The sequence below is a fragment of the Ictidomys tridecemlineatus genome (assembly GCF_052094955.1).
Source record: "Ictidomys tridecemlineatus isolate mIctTri1 chromosome 8 unlocalized genomic scaffold, mIctTri1.hap1 SUPER_8_unloc_1, whole genome shotgun sequence".
NCBI lineage: Eukaryota > Metazoa > Chordata > Mammalia > Rodentia > Sciuridae > Ictidomys > Ictidomys tridecemlineatus.
Genome location: NW_027520958.1, coordinates 315800 through 333325, shown reverse-complemented (window position 1 = coordinate 333325; position 17526 = coordinate 315800). Strand labels below are relative to the sequence as shown.

Below are 17526 nucleotides of genomic sequence, written 5' to 3'. Positions count from 1 at the left end.
TGATTGCTCTAATTCACCTTAATAACTCCAATAATGAAAACTCATTACCAGTTAAGGAAACCTCTTCAGTTTATAGACAGTTAATGTGTTCTTGGGCTAATTTGGAAATCTTCATGAGCTTATGCGAGTGTGTGTGTGTGTGTGTGTGTGTGTGTGTGTGTGTGTGTGTGTGTGTGTGATTTTACCCTCTACTTATTATTTCATACCATCTTCATGCTTTCTCTCAGTAAGGTAGTTTGATCTGTTGATAGGAATGGTAAAGAAGAATGAAAAATAATAAAAATGTCATAATAAGAAGTTCAAGAGTTTAGCTTTCAGGAGTGATGGCAAAGACCCCAGGTCATAACAATAGTAAATGAGTTGTGTAAGTGATACTTTTACTCTCTGAAGACCAGATCATCATTGCCTGCTGTTAGGAAAGAGAAAGAAAGTGAAGAGAATTTAGATACTTTTATGAGTCCCTGAGAAGTGTAGGTACACTGAAGTCTACCTTTCAGTTTCCTCAGGCTTTTCACATATACAGACATATTATAGTAGTCCATATTTCATATACCCTATAAATATGTTTTATATAAGTAAGCCTTACCTAAAATTATTTTCAATAGTTGTGAAGTAATTACAGAATTTCTGTGTCACAATATCATTTCTCCATGTGTTCTGTTCTATTGGCGGATATTTAGTTTACCTCCCTTGCAAATTGAAATATGATCTCATAAACATCCTGTACATCAATCTTTTCATTGTTTAATTCATACACAGATGTTTTCATGAAATTAACATATACTCCTTTAATAAATGCCATTTTCATCTTTGTTTGAGCAATTGCAATGACCTAACTGTTCTCTCTGCCTCTACTCTTGTCCCATATCGGCCCTGTGGCTGGCCACATGACTCATACACCACTCTGCAGCCAGACAGATCTTTTAGATACATAAATCAGATCACATCATTTTCAGGTTAAACTCTAAATTGCTCTCAGTGTAACTGGAGTGAAAGAAAAGCATCTTTCCGTAACCTCATATGCCTTCCATGATCTAATTTCAGCTTTTACTCTCTAATCTTATTTCTTTCTATTCTACTCTATTTTTTTTCCTCTGCAAAACATGGCCATTCTTTTTGTTCTTAGAACAAAAATTCCAATTCATTTCACCCTCATGACTTTGCATATGCTTTTCTCTTGGCTTATGGAGGAAGCTTTTCTTCACATCTTTTCATATTTTGTTTTTAATCTTTTAAGTCTCAAATTAGATATCCATCCCACTCCAGTTCCTCAGGACTGTGGCATCTTCAGCACATCAGTTGTTTTAATCTTTACCACAGCACTTACCAAACGTGAATTGCCCATGTGTTCAGGCTTTAACTTTCACCTTACTGCCCACTATCAGGTACGTTCTGGAAGTTTTAACACTTCCTGCCTGTCTACTCTACCTCTGTGGTCCCAGCCATTAGAGAAATAATTGACAAATAGGTTCACAGAGAATACTGACCAGCGTTCTACTGAGCATCAATACATGTGTGTCTTTTAATGTTGGAGAATCTCAACTAAATAATAGTTCACAATAAGAGAGGTAAATAGGGAGCCTACATCCTGGGAACAAATTTTTACTCCTCACACTTCAGATAGAGCCCTAATATCCAGAGTATACAAAGAACTCCAAAAATTAGACAATAAGATAACAAATAACCCAATCAACAAATGGGCCAAGGACCTGAACAGACACTTTTCAGAGGAGGACATACAATCAATCAACAAGTACATGAAAAAATGCTCACCATCTCTAGCAGTCAGAGAAATGCAAATCAAAACCACCCTAAGATACCATCTCACTCCAGTAAGATTGGCAGCCACTATGAAGTCAAACAACAACAAGTGCTGGAGAGGATGTGGGGAAAAGGGTACACTTGTACATTGCTGGTGGGACTGCAAATTGGTGCAGCCAATTTGGAAAGCAGTATGAAGATTCCTGGGAAAGCTGGGAATGGAACCACCATTTGACCTAGCTATTGCCCTTCTCAGACTATTCCCTGAAGACCTTAAAAGAGCGTACTACAGGGATACTGCCACATCCATGTTCATAGCAGCACAATTCACAATAGCTAGACTGTGGAACCAACCCAGATGCCCTTCAATAGATGAATGGATAAAAAAAAATGTGGCATTTATGCACAATGGAGTAATACGCAGCACTAAAAATGACAAAATCATGGAGTTTGCAGGGAAATGGATGGCACTAGAGCAGATTATACTAAGTGAAGCTAGCCAATCCCTAAAAAAAACAAATGCCAAATGTGTTCTTTGATATAATGAGAGCAACTAAGAACAGAACAGGGAGGAAGAGCAGGAGGAAAAGATTAACATTAAACAGAGACATGAGGTGGGAGGGAAAGGGAGAGAGAAGGGAAATTGCATGGAAATGGAAGGAGACCCTCATTGTTATACAAAATTACATATAGGAGGTTGTGAGGGGAATGGGAAAAAAAACAAGGAGAGAAATGAATTACAGTAGATGGGATAGAGAGAGAAGATGGGAGGGGAGTGGAGGGGGGATAGTAGAGGATAGGAAAGGTAGCAGAATACAACAGTTACTAATATGGCATTATGTAAAAATGTGGATGTGTAACCGATGTGATTCTGCAATCTGTATTTCGGGTAAAAATGGGAGTTCATAACCCACTTGAATCTAATGTATGAAATATGATATGTCAAGAGCTTTGCAATGTTTTGAACAACCAATAAAAAAAAGAAAAAAAATAATAGTTCGGTATCATTCAGCCTTGTCAAGACAGAAAAAAAAAAAGATGATTTAACAGTTTTGACCTAAAAGAGTTTCAAACTGATCCCTAAAGATCTACAAAGACAAAAAAGGGATGCCAAGATATCACAGAAGAAGCAACTCTTCCTCTGACAGGGAAACAGGGACCAGGTCACAGTTATGAAAATTGGGAAGCTTGGAGAAGTAATCCTGTGGATGGCACTCAGCTCTCTGAGGAGATGGTGATGCTCAGCTGAGTGATTCCACAATTAGACATTTATGATTGTTGATGGACTGCATACTGGAGCCAGCCGTGGATTCTTGAACCAACTCTGTTGTTGTAAAGGTAAAGAAGTAGCATTAAATGATGTTATATTTTGTTGGTGAAAAGAAGGGGGAGCAACTGGATAGGAACCAGATACCAAAAAGAAAATAAATTGTGCTTGCACAATTCCAGAGCCAGCCTCACAAGATGCAGGGCATAAGGGCCAGTTTAGAGACAAGATACATAGCAATTCTCATAACTCTAAATACATTTTAAATTGTAAAGCACTATTTTAGAATCTTGTTACATTTTAATCTATTTTCTTAAAAGTTTTGAACTAATGTTCTATGTAAAATTCCCCCTCCCAGTTCATCATTTGTCCTATCACCACTTAGTGAATCATGTATTTGTCATATAGTGACTATTAGTCAAGGAAGGTAGATTAAAGATGGATAAGAGTAAGAGAGAGGCTTGCTTAGGTTTGGACTTCATTTTTCTGTGTTCTGATATCCCAAAATCTGTTTGTTCGCTATTTCTTTTTTTTTTTTTTAATGGAGGTGGGTACCGGGGATTGAATTCAGGGGCACTCAACCACTGAACCACATCCCCAGCCTTAGTTTGTATTTTATTAGAGACAGGGTCTCATTGAGTTGCTTAGAAACTTGCCATTGCTGAGGATGGCTTTGAACTTGCAATCCTCCTTCTTCAGCCTCCAGAGCCGCTGGGATTAGAGGCAGGTGTCACTGAGCCCAGGTTGTTCAGTGTCTCACTGTATGACACAACTCCAGCTAGAAATCTGTGCATTATCTTTAACTGTACTCTTTGTACTTTTCTTTCTTCTTCCCCCTTAATTTCCTGGAATTTCTAATTTGTTCTCTCCCTGCTGCCAGAGTAATTAAAACAAACAAACAAAAAAACACTAGTAGGCTCCTGTTGTCTGCTCACTTGAAATGATATAATAGCCTTTTCTTTTTCTTAAAATGTCGTTATTATATACAGCCAGTACAAACATTATCTGATATGTGCCCACTCTCACAATTTCACTGTTAAACGTGTTTCCTTTTTGATTGTGGCTTTTCCACTCCACAGATTTTTTTTCTCTTTCGTGTGTTACTGTTCCACCATGACAAGGGTCCTTATCAATAGAAGTCTCTACCAACTCCCACCTTCTGCACCTAGGAATCTTTCCAACTAGTTTAGTTTTCTGTTATATAGTCTTTTTTGGGGGGCTACTTTCTGTGATGTTCTTGACTTGGTTATATTCTATTATTACAGGAAAACTTTTATGATTCATTGAGACTGATCTCCCTGAAACTGAATTGTAAATTCTGTGAAGGCCAATGCTTTGACTCACAGATTTCCTGTGACCGTGTTTGTTTAGGATGAGTTAATAGGGACATTAACATATCATCAAGAATTTCCACCCTGATTATAATTATTTCCTGTCTTCTACTTTGGTGATGGTTTGTTCTTTTTTTTCTAGGTCTCTGAGATGTAATGTCAGGTCATTTATTTGTTGTCTTTTTCTTCTTTTGAGCTTAATGCAATGAACTTTCTTCTTTGAGCTGAATTCAGTGAACTTTCTCTTAGCACCACCTTCATCATGTCCCAAAGATTTTGATAAGTAGTATCAGAGTTCTCATTTACCTCTGAGATTTTTTTAAATCTCTTCCCTGATGTCTTCTCTTATCCACTATTCCTTCAATAGCATATTATTTAGTCCCCAGGTGTTGGAGTAGCTTGTATTTTTTATTTTATCATTGACTTCTAATTTCATTGCTAAGACTTCCTTTGTGGTATAACACATGGTCTATTTTGGAGAAGGATCCATGTGTTGCTGATAAAAACCAGTATTCACTCATTGATGGATGGAATATTCTATATATTTCTGTTAAGTCTAAATTCTTGACTGTTTTTTCGAGTTCTTAGTTTCTTTGATTAGTTTTTGTTTGGAGATTGATCCAGTTGTAAGAAAGGTGTATTATAGTAACCCTTTATTGTGTTGTGGTCTGCTTGATTCTTGTAGTTGCAAAGAGTTTCTATAAAGCGTTTCACACAGTCATAAAATATCAGTTCCACATTGAAGAACATTCTTCAGCCACAATGTAACAGTAGTAACTTGATAATGAACATATGCTCTCAAAAATATAGGTCTGAAATATAAAATGGATGTTAGGAAGCGTGAATGAGCAAAATGTTTTATAAACTTCTATAGATTAATTTTGATAGAAAAGCAGCACAATGTGAAAAATACAATGAAGCTAAGTAAGAAGTCAGAGAAAGATTTATTTTCTTAAATATATCTTATAAAATATGAAAGTTAAGAAAGAGTAAAAATGTATAGTAATTATCTTTCTAAATGGGGTAAATAATATCATCATCTCAAAATAATTAGAGAAAAAAGCTAATAAAAATAAAGGAACTCAATCAAAGATAAAAAAAAAATCCGTAGAGTTGATAAATAAAATCAGATGCTGATTATTTCTTACAGGATTTTTTAGAAGAAAATATGAAGTAGTTAACTGATTTATTTTTAATAAATGTAAAAGCAATACAGGAAATCATTAAATATACTTCACAATCTTGGATTATAACAAACTATACTACTCTGAAACTCAAAATCCTGAAATGTAAAATTTAAGAATTTTAAATGTAGGAATTACAGAACTACTTGGCAAGTGTGAAAAGAACAAAGGCAATAGAGACCATAAAATTCCTACACATTGAATTAAGAAAATAAATGGTGCACAAGAAAAATTTAGTTAATATTTTAAATATTCATTTAAATAAAATTACAATCATTACATGAGGTCTCTTTTGCATGCACAATTAGACCAAGTCCATACAATGACAAAATAAATTGTCATAATGATTTTAAGTACACTTTGAATGAACATTGTTACACATTTAGGGTAGAAATTTAAATTGAAACAAACATTATGGAATCAATTTAGAGAACAACATTAAGGGTTATAAGAAAATTTAATAACATTTGATTTAAACTAGTGATTTCTTTCCTAGTAATCTAGTTTAAAAAGCACCAACATTTCTTTTAATTATATGTGTGTGTATGTGTGGTGTGTGTGTAAAAAGACATTGCTTAAAATTTAAAAATAAACTCTAGGTTTGGGGAGGTGAGATTGTTAAATAAAAACTTATATATAGATTAATTAATGGAATATGAACATTTGTGAGGGAACTACCCATTGTCCATCTTTTCTTTCTCCCTTTCAAACAGGATCTGATGTCTCTCAATGTCTAGTGTGTCTATGATAATTTTTAATGTGGGTTCTGATTAGCTTGATTTAAAAATATTTTTAAATGAAGAAATATGATCAATTTAATAAGTGGTGGACCAGATAGAGGCCAAACAGTTTTCATTATTTGCTGTGGATTTGATGATTGGTTCATGGAAAATTTGACAGATATTGTGTTCAGCTATAGGCATATAAGTGAAAACTCAAAGAGTAGTGTAAATTAATGTCAGTATTTTAATTATGTGAGAAGACCAGTGCCAAGTAGTCCTGGTTTGGTTCAGAATCTCTATAATCCATTACAGCGAAAAGTTTCTTCTTTCTTTGCTCAGCCATCCAAAGCAGAATGACCCTTGTCTCCCCATAGTTCCAAATCAGCGACTCCACATCCACACCAAGTCTGGCTTCCTTTCAGGAAGAGGGGAATGGAAGACAGGTAAAATAGGCAAACCAGTGAGTCCTTTCTTTTCGTGAACTTGCATTGGAGCCACTCAACAATTTCTGTTTTAACTCACTGATCACCCAGTAAATCTGAAATGTGCTGTTTTTATTTGCAATACTAGTAGTAAATGAGAGGATGAGGTTGATGAAGGAGGCACCCAATGTTGTTTAATCCAAAAGTAGTCATAAAAAATGAATTTGTCAGAATAATATCCTAGAGTTTTCCTCATGGTTCAGGGAGAAGAATAGGGTCTTTTCCGTTGGGACCCCGGGAAGGAAATTTGTCTTTAGCTTCCCCCGCCCCCAGACATAAACAAAGAAGCACATATTCCCTGTCAGCACACCATTGAAATGGTCAAGAAGCCATACTTTGACACAGGTGGAACTCAAGTATGGAAGAGCAAAGAGTCTGAAAATTCTTGGAAAATTGGGAATGAAACTACCATTTGACCCAGCTGTCCCTCTCCTCGGTTTATACCTAAAGGACTTAAAAAGAGCATACTACAGGGACACAGCCCCATCAATGTTTATAGCAGCACAATTCACAATAGCTAAACTGTGGAACCAACCTAGATGCCCTTCACTGATGAATGGATAAAAAAAAATGTGGCATATACACAATGGAATATTACTCAGCAATAAAAGAGAATAAAATCATGGCATTTGCAGGTAAATGGATGGAGTTAGAGAAGATAATGCTAAGTGAAGTTAGCCAACCCCCCAAAAAACAAATGCAGAATGTTTTCTTTGATATAAGGAGGCTGATTCATAGTGCAATAGAGAGCAGGAACATGGGGAGGAATAGACGAACTCTAGATAGGGCAGATGGGTTGGAGGGGAAGGAAGCAGGAATGGGTAATTAATGATGGTGGATTGTGATGATCAATATTATCCAAAGCACAGGTATGAAGACACGAATTGGTGTGAGTATACTATGTATACAACCAGCGATATGAAAAATTGTTCTCTATATATATAGTATGAATCGTAATGCATTCTGTTGTCATATATATATATATAAATTCAGGTACTCACTGACACTTTTTACCAATTGAAATAAAAACTAATCCTGAAGCATAAGGACTTAAAGGATTTTGAGAAAATAGATTTCCTTCTTTTTCAAGCAGTTATACTTGATATTCTAGTTAGATGATACAAAATATTACTAAGGATACAAACAGAGAATCTATTCAAATCAAATATTCAATGATTATCCATTACTGTTGAGAAAAGTTAGTTTATTATGTATATAATATTATTTACAAAAAACAATCTTTTCTTAAAAGATACAACAGTAAAATATGCATTACAACTTTACTATAATATAAATTTTATTCCATTACAGTGTTTTTTAGTTGTATATAAACACAATACCTTTATTTTATTTATTTTTACATGATGCGGAGAATTGAATCCAGTGCCTCACATGTGCTAGGCAAGTGTTCTACCACTGAGTTACAATCCCGGTCCCCATAATAATAATAGTACTTTGAAAATAAGTAAAGTAATAGTATTTTGAAAATAAGTAATCTTGGTGTGGAATACTTATCATTGTTAGTACGCTAGGTTTAGTAAACCTTCGCTATGGACCAAGGCCAAAAATTAATTATCTGAAGAGAAATGTGATTTTTCAGTGTATACAAATCATATTAACAGTTTCAATTTGTGACAGGCATTGAAAAGTAGATATTTTTGCGTCTTTTTTTTTGTGAATCAAATAACACTTGGTCAGTATCTATCTATAGGGCCAAACATATTCTTAACCATTTTTATTATTAGAGCAAAAGACAATACAAATGAGTTTTCCATGATAATGATTTGTGTCCTTAAGGAAACAAGCTACATAAAATTATTGTTCAAATGATGACACATGCAAATTATTTTGTATTTTATAAAAACATTTTCCTTCAGTATATATATACAATTTAGTTGAGAAAGTTAAATGTGCTTTGAGTATATGTCTTCCCCCAGGGCAAGTTGAGATGGTGAATAGTGAAGAAAAAGGGTAAGGAATGTAATGGATAACCTCATTTTCATCTGGAACTCTACCATATATTTACTTTTACATTAGAAACACTCTGATGCTATTTCCTGGGTAGAAGCGAGGGGGAAAGCTAGCCCCAGGCTTGGGTCGAACAAGCTGGCTCTCACCAAGCATATGGGCAGGCAGTACTACAGTGCTGAAGTGGAGAGATCAAAAGCTCAGTGGATGGCCTTTCTCTGGATGACTTCCCCAGATGCTTAAGGATTTTGAAACAGCTGTTTCCATGCAGGCACAGCAGACCTCCCACTCTATACTCTTCAGACTGTGGATGCTCTGTCATGTCCCCAATGGATATTTTTTTCCTTACAAATTGGCCTATAGATTAGGTATGACAATTAACACTGGTCTATAGACAGAGAAAGAAATAAATTATTCTGGAACTAAAAGAAAACATGCTGCATACTAGTAAAACATGTGATATAAATTAAGTCAATTTATAAATTATGGAACTTGAAGGGAACTTTGAGACTGTATACCCATCCTTCTCATCTTACAGATGAAGGATCTGATGATGTATTTTGTTCAACTGTTCCTAGTCACCATCTCTAAAATTAGTAGATATGAAAAAAATAATTAAAATTTGCAAATTTTTCTTGCTTATTATCATCACATAAATATATATGCATGTACATCAAACTAAAACTGATTTTTACATTTACTCCACAAAAAGCAATTATTTGATAAGAGAATACCCCCATTTTTTAAAATAGTATGCTTTCCATTTTATGAATTTTTTTCCAAATAGTGTTTATTCTTTCTTTAATGCATATCTTGTTTGGGTTCTAACCAATCTTATTTTTAATGCAAATGTACTATATCAAAGTGAACGCCACCATATTAAATATTCATTCATTCACTCATTCATATTTCCTTCATGTATGTAATCATGCAGTGAATATTTAGAAAATGTCTATTAGGTGTTCTGATATTGTATTAAACTTGAAAATATAAAAACAGAGAAATGGCTGTTGACCTCTAAAAAAATGTTATTAAGAAAACTAGAGTGTGCCTCGCGTGTTCCGTGAGGAGAGCTTCTAAGTGGCTCAGCCTCCTCTCTGTGACATCTCCGTTCTACAGGCTGAGGCGACCCCGGGAGCCCTAGAAGGCGGGGAATGGAGCCAGTGACCTTTGAGGATGTGGCTGTGAACTTCACCCTGGAGGAGTGGGCTCTACTGGATCCTTTCCAGAAGAAGCTCTTCAAAGATGTGATGCAGGAAACCTTCTGGAACCTGATCACTATAGGAAAACAATGGAAAAATCAGGCCATTGATGATCACTACAATTCCAGGGGAAATCTAAGAAGTCAAGTGTTAGAGAGACTCTGTGAACAGAAAAAAGATGGTCAATGTGGAGAAATCCTCAGCCATATAATAGATTCTCTTGTTAACAAGAGAAGTTCTGGAGTAAAACCAAGTGAACACCATATGTGTAGAGAAGTCACCATTGCTGATCCATCCCTAGCCGTGCCCCTGACAGCTCATACTGGACACAAAGCACATGAGTATCAGGAACATGGAGAGAAGCCATATGAATATAAGGAAGATGGGAAAGCCTTGCATGATCCCCAACGTTTCCGGAAGCATGAAAGAACTCACACAGCAGAGAAACCCCATGTGTGTAAGCACTGTGGAAAAGCTTTCAGTTCTTCCAGCTACCTTCAAATCCATGAACGAATTCACAGTGAAGAGAGACCTTATGTGTGTAAGCAATGTGGAAAAGGCTTCAGTTCTTCTGGTGACATGAAAAGGCATGTACAAATTCACAGTGGAAAGAAACCTCATGTGTGTAAGCACTGTGGAAAAGCCTTTAGTTCTTCCAGCTACATTAAAATCCATGAGCAAATTCACAGTGCAGAAAAACCCTATGTGTGTAAGAAATGTGGAAAAAGCTTTAGTTCTTCTAGCCAAATAGAAACACATGAACAAATTCACAGTGAAGAGAAACACTATGTGTGTAAGCAATGTGGAAAAGGCTTTAGTACTTACAGGTATATGAAAAGACATGAACAAATTCACAATGGAGTGAAACCCTACACATGTAAACAATGTGGGAAAGGCTTTAGTACTTCTAGATACATGAAAAGACATTTACTAATTCACAGTGCAGAGAAATCTCATGTATGCAAGAAATGTGGAAAAGGCTTTAGTACTTCTAAGTACTTGAAAATCCATGAACGAAATCACAGTGAAGAGAAAGAAACCCTATACATGTAAACAATGTGGGAAAGCTTTCAGGCATTCCAAAGCAATCAGAAGACATGAAAAAACTCATACTGGAGAAAAACCCTATGTATGTAAGCAGTGTGGAAGAGGCTTTAGTTCTTCTACCAATTTTAAAACACATGAACGAATTCATAGTGGAGAGAAACCCTATGTATGCAAGAAATGTGGAAAAGGCTTTAGTTCTTGCAACTCAATTAGAATACATGAACGAATTCACAGTGGAGAGAAACCCTATACATGTAAACAATGTGGGAAAGCTTTCAGTTATTACGGTTCAATCAGAAAACATGAAAAGTCTCAAGAACACTGGAGAAAAACCCTATGTATGTAAGCAATGTGGAAAAGCCTTTACTTCTTATAGCCATACCAAAACTCATGAATGAGTGGTTGGAGTTGTGGCTCAGTTGTGGAGCACTTTCCTAGCACATGTGAGGCACTGGGGTTTGATTCTTAGCACCACATATAAATAAATGAATAAAATAAAGGTCCACCAACATCTAAAAAATATTTTTTAAAAACACATGAGTAAAATAACAGTGCCAAGAAACCTTATACATGTAAGCAATGTAGGAAAACTTTTCAATTCCCCAGAACCCTTCAAATATATGAAATAATGCTCAATGGAGAAAAACCCTATGTATGCAAGAAACTTCTAGCTCTATTGGAACTTCCAGCTCTATTAGAATATGTGAACGAATTCACAGTGGAGAGAAACCCTGTACATGTAAGCAATGTGGGAAAGCTTTTAGTCTTTACAGTTCAATCAGAAAACATGAAAAACCTCAAAAACACTGGAGAAAAACCCTATATATGTAACCAATGTGGGAAAGACTTTAAGCACATGAAAACATTCACAGTGAAGAGAAACCTTATACATGTAAATAATGTAGGAAAGCTTTTAATTTTCACAGATCCCTTCAAATACATGAAATAATGCACAATGAGAGAAATGTTGTGTTGTTAGCAATGTGGAAAAGGCTTCAGTTCATCTACCATATGAAGACTTTCAGAGTGAAGAGAAACCCTATACATGTACACAATCTGGTAAAGCTTTTCTTCATTCCTATTTAGTCAGAAGACATGAAATAAATCACACTGGAGAAAAATCCTATGTGTACATGCAATGTGACAAAGCCTATGGTGATTCCAGTCCCCTCAGACAAAATCAAAGATTTCACAGTGCCATGAAACATGCATGTGAGCAGTGCGGGAAAGCCTTCAGTCATTCCTCCACCCTTAAAATACATGGAAGAATGCATACTGAAGAGAAACCCTGTGTGTGTAAAGAGTGCAAAGAAGGCTTCACTGCATCCAGGTACCTTCTCAAAATTCAAGGAACTCACACTTGAGAGAAACCCATGAGTGTAAGCCATGTGAGAAAGTGTTCCTGTTCACAGTTCCTTTTGATACCATGAAAAAGATCATAGTGAGGAGGAACTTTAATGATGTCAGCAATGTGGGATAACCTTAATTTTAAGATTCTTTTAAGTACATAAAACACCACATGGAGAGTAACCCTGTATCAACAAAAGAAATGGGAAGTCTTTATTATCACATGAACTTGTGAGCAAACCTAATAAGCAGCTGCAATAATTTGTTTTTTTGCTGTGGAAGTTTTGACCCTTGTTGCCATCTTGGTTCACTGTGCCCATATAAATGAGCACAGTATGCGGTGGAACCTGCAATAGAAGACCTGTGCAACAATCTCTCTTTGGTTCGTATGTAAGAAATCACAGTGAATGAAAAACCCTGTGAATGTCTGTAATCCCAGTGACTTGGGAGGCTGAGGTAGGAGGATTGCAATTTCAAATTCAGCCTCATCAATTTAGAGAGGTCCTAAGCAACTTAGTGGGACCCTGTCTTTAATAAAATGTAAAAAAAAAAAAAAAAAAAAAGGGCTGGGGATGTGCTAGATGGTTAAGTGCCCCTGGGCTCAATTCATGGTACAAAAACAAAACACACCAAGAAAACCCTATGAATGTGAAAAATTCTTAGAAGAGTGATAACAGGTGTAACAGTTTCGGAGGCCTATGAAAATTCCTCATGTAGCAGAATTATGTACATGCAATTAATAGAAGAGCATGGTGCAAAATACTTTGATTTGGTGTCTCCAGAAAATGTACTACCAGGAGGCATGTCCCAAAAGTTATATTGTATTCACCAATAATTTATTCTCTTTTTTTTAAAAGAGAGAGAGATGAGATGAGAGAGAGAGAGAAAGAATTTTAATATTTATTTTTTAGTTTTCGGTAGACACAACATCTTTGTTTGTGCGTGGTGCTAAGGATTGAACCCAGGCCGCACGAATGCCAAACGAGCACGCTACCGCTTGAGCCACATCCCCAGCCCTAATAACTTATTCTTAAAGTAGATTCTCTGCACTATGTTTCTGATTTGTATTCTTGAAAGTAAAGATTGAAGTGAAACACTTGTGCTACCTGAATTTCCTAGGTAGTGTATTCTTAATCAAATCAAGTAGTGAGCCCTCTAACACTTTGAACCATGTTGGATCAAAAGCAAATTGAATTTTATTTCTAATATGTTATTAGTGTTAGTTTGTAGGTTGTTTTTCAATATTTGTGGCTAACAGGCCACTGAAGAATGAGTCTTTGTTCATTGTTGCCAACATCCTACTGATCTCACATGATGGATTATGCATACCCTCTTTTTATATATACACAGACAGATATGTGTACATGTATACATGTATGTTTCTCTTCAGGGGAAATATGACATTTTGGGGGGCTGGGGATGTGGCTCAAGCGGTAGCGAGCTCGCCTTGGCATGCGTGTGGCCCAGGTTCGATCCTCAGCACCACATACAAACGGAGATGTTGTGTCCGCTGATAACTAAAAAAAAAAAAAAAAAAAAAAAAAAAAGAATATTAAAAAAGAATTCTCTCTCTCTCTCTCCCTCTCTCTCTCTCTCTTTAAAAAAAAAGAAAGAAATATGACATTTTTACATGGATTTTATATTTTTCAGAGTCTGGCATATTTTTCCATCTTATTGCTGCATCATAATTACACATAATGTTGAAATTCATTTTTCATATTGTACATGCCCATGATATAGCAATAGATGTATGTTTTCTTTAAGCCAGATTTCTGTGCATACTTTTTTTTAAGAGAGAGTGAGAGAGGAGAGAGAGAGAGAGAGAGAGAGAGAGAGAGAGAGAGAGAGAGAGAATTTTTAATATTTATTTTTTAGTTCTCGGTGGACACAACATCTTTGTTGGTATGTGGGGCTGAGGATTGAACCCGGGCCGCACGCATGCTAGGCGAGCACGCTACCACTTGAGCCACATCCCCAGGCCTATGGTTTTCATTATATTCCATGCTTGTATAATTATGTCAAAATGAATTCTAATGTTATGTACAACTAAAAAGAACCAATAAAATTTATAGAAAAAAAAAAAGAAAACTAGCTCTGGAACTACCTTATCTAACTTTGGATTTTCTCTTCATCTAAGACCTTCAGCAGATTATTTTCCTAATGTGACCCTTAGTTTTCTCATCTGTAAAATGCCCACATAACAATACCAATATTGTAGGGGTTTATAAAGATCAAATGAAGAAATCCATGCACAGTTTCAGCACAATTTCTGGAAATTCCTCATCATTGAATAAATATCCATGACATTAAAAACTCTTTTAAGTTAAAGACAGAAATTGTATCACTATAGGCAAAATGGTGAAATATAGTCCTGGAAATGCACTTTTTCCTATAGGACTAAATATATTCAGCACCAAACCTATGGTTGAAGCATTAGACCATTATTCTCTGAAAGTTTAATTCTTGGTTTACTTTTTACAGATTTGTTTTCATGACTTTCTGTGACTTGGGAGGAATATATTTTAGAGAGTGAATATTCCAGGTAGAGTAAGATGTTTAGATTTTAAATGATCATTTTTAGTAACAATAATCCTGAAAGCTGGTGTTATAAATGTAGAATAAACAAGAATCTCCATGTTCTTTGCCCGGTCCAATTTTCAGGGTTGAAATTACAGTGAGCAACCACATGGGATGAAGGAGCATTTATTTTCATAGAAAAGACAAGCTTTTCATTTACTAAAAAAATGGTAAATATTTCAAGCTGAGGGTTCATCTGCATCATGCAACCCTTTGTATGCACAAGCATCTATCGAAGGCCCTGTGGCAGCCTCACGGAACTTGGGAGACATGAGGAAACAGTAGGCACATGAGGCTGACATTCTAGCTACAGCATTTGCTGTTAATATTAAAAAATAATAAAAAATTCTTTGCCTTTAAGCCAAGAAGTGGGTATCTTTTTTCACTATCCAGGATATAGTAATAGGCTGGATTTTTATTTGTCCATATATATCCAGCACCCAACAAGGCAAATAGAATACATAATACACACCTTAATAATGTTAAAACAGATTACAAGGTTAAAAAATATCTTATGTTCTCTTTGAATAACAGAGTCTAAAAAGAGAAGCACTGTTTTGAGGCAAACATAGTTACATAGTTAAAATATTCTTTATTTTGTTTAAAATAATTCCATCTCAGTATATATCAATTATTTTCCCAAATTACAGAACTACTCTGTAAAATTCAAATATTCTTCAGTGAATATTGTCATTTTATTCTATTTTTATCTAAAAATGTATTATGCCTTAGAGCTGATGTAACATACAGTTAAATGCAATGAAATAATAATGAAAAATCTACCCAGGCAGGTTAGATTAGAATGTTTTCCCATCTTATACAAAAGCAAATGAAAGCTATATTTACATGTGCATACTTTTCAGAAAATGTGCTTATTTTGGAATTAAAATAGGTTCAATCTGCTTACCTGTTGGAACACAATAAAACAAGACTATTTTAAAGACTCAAATACATACTATTTTAATACAAATTTATTCAAAAAATGATATTTCTATAATGAGTGGGCTATGAAAATAGACTGAGTTAAATAGAATAATAAAAAACAAAGTACCAATCGTATTTTATACAATTTAAAATGTAATTTTACCTTGATTTTTAAATTATTTAAGTATACAAAAAAGTTAATGTATACATAGACTTTGGAAGTGGACATATTTAGTTAACTTACAGTCACATTGCTCTTTATAGAAACTGGTCAATTTCAAGATTTTCATCACTGTAAATCCCTTTGTTTCATAATAAACCTTATCAAACACATATTAAACAGTTATCTTCTGAAAAAAAAATCTTATTTCCTTTGCAGAAACAAAAGAAATGAATCACTTCACATTACATCTGGATACACAGGTGTATATGCCTTTAAAATGAATGTGCCAATCTTATTTGCTCTGAATTTTTTATCTTTTGATTCTTTACCTGGTGCTTTACAAGGTCTAAAAGCCTCAAAGCTTTGGTTTGAGTATTGCCCAAACGTAAAGCAGAAAGCACAGAGTTTGATCTGAAATCCATAAAATCAAAAGTTTTCCTGAACACAAATCCTGCATTTTACCATCTAACTGTGAATTACAGCGGGAACTAAAGTATCTCTTTTATTCCTTTCATCCCACATTTTGAAGGACATTTGAGGACTTGATTTATAGCTTTGAGGAAGTCAGTCTGGATGTTAACAAAAAGAATTTTAACGCCCAGTTGAGTACGTTCTTTCAAAGATACACCTTCAGTACCTAGTGCCCTTGTTGAACTTTTTGATTAAATTGTTCTGACTAGATTGTATGTCCTAGAGAAGAAAATTCTTCCCAGTCAAATTTTTTTTTTTCACCAATACGGTCTTAGCACAATCACTCTAAATTGTGACATTTATATATTTAATAAAATTTATGTTATCTGAAGGGTAGAATGTATTTATAATTGATTTAAATCTTAAATTGTAAGTAGTGACCTTCAAGTATGACATGAAGATAATGTACAAACAGATATATGTCATCTGCAACCTGCATGGGGAAGGAATAAGTAATCCTCGGAGATGTGACACACCTGGAAATACAAGTGTGAAAAGTAGTATTAAGAATAAAGCAAAAGATAAAGGAAAATATTTTTCTGAAGCAGGGGCTTGGAAAAGATCTGGTGGGTCTGCCCTTAACAAAAAGAAAAGCCTTTATTTACAGTGAAACACAACAAAAAAATTTTGTTGTGAGGAAGGGTTCTTGAAGGTAAACAAGAAGCAAGAAGCTGTGGGAAAGTTGACCTGATTGGGGACTTATCACTTTGGCACTAATACTTTCTCTTCCATGCAGCTGGCACCTCAAAGCTAGTTGGACTCTCTGGTTATCTCTTTCTACCTGTGAATAGTTGTTTGAAGCTAGGACTGTATGAGCCAATAAATTCCAGGTAGCATAGAATTCTCTTTGAGCAGGACATTTGCCAAAGCAACCAAGTAGTCTCAGATCTATGAGATGACACTCTTGAATTCTCCAAGGGGCACACCTCCCCTTAGGGATGGCTGAGACACACCCACAGTTCATCTGCAGGGGGCTTCTCACAGTCATACATAGCAACTCTTTCTTATAAGGGGTCAAATTACATGGGAAGTATGGGATAGAAGACAAGATTTCATTGTCTAAACAGGCAGCTCAGAAAT

The 17526-nt window shown here is 35.3% G+C and overlaps 1 protein-coding gene and 1 long non-coding RNA gene across 2 annotated transcripts in view; one reads left to right on the top strand and one right to left on the bottom strand.

Annotated features, from left to right (window-relative positions):
• The window catches only part of LOC110597434 (uncharacterized), a 313342-nt gene that overhangs the window by 108939 nt on the left and 186877 nt on the right, over positions 1-17526 (bottom strand). The window lies entirely within an intron of this gene.
• On the top strand, positions 9841-10970 carry LOC144372279 (uncharacterized). The gene has a single exon (XM_078035642.1). The coding sequence runs from the start codon at positions 9870-9872 to the stop codon at positions 10968-10970; it is 1101 nt and encodes a 366-aa protein (XP_077891768.1). The 5' UTR covers positions 9841-9869.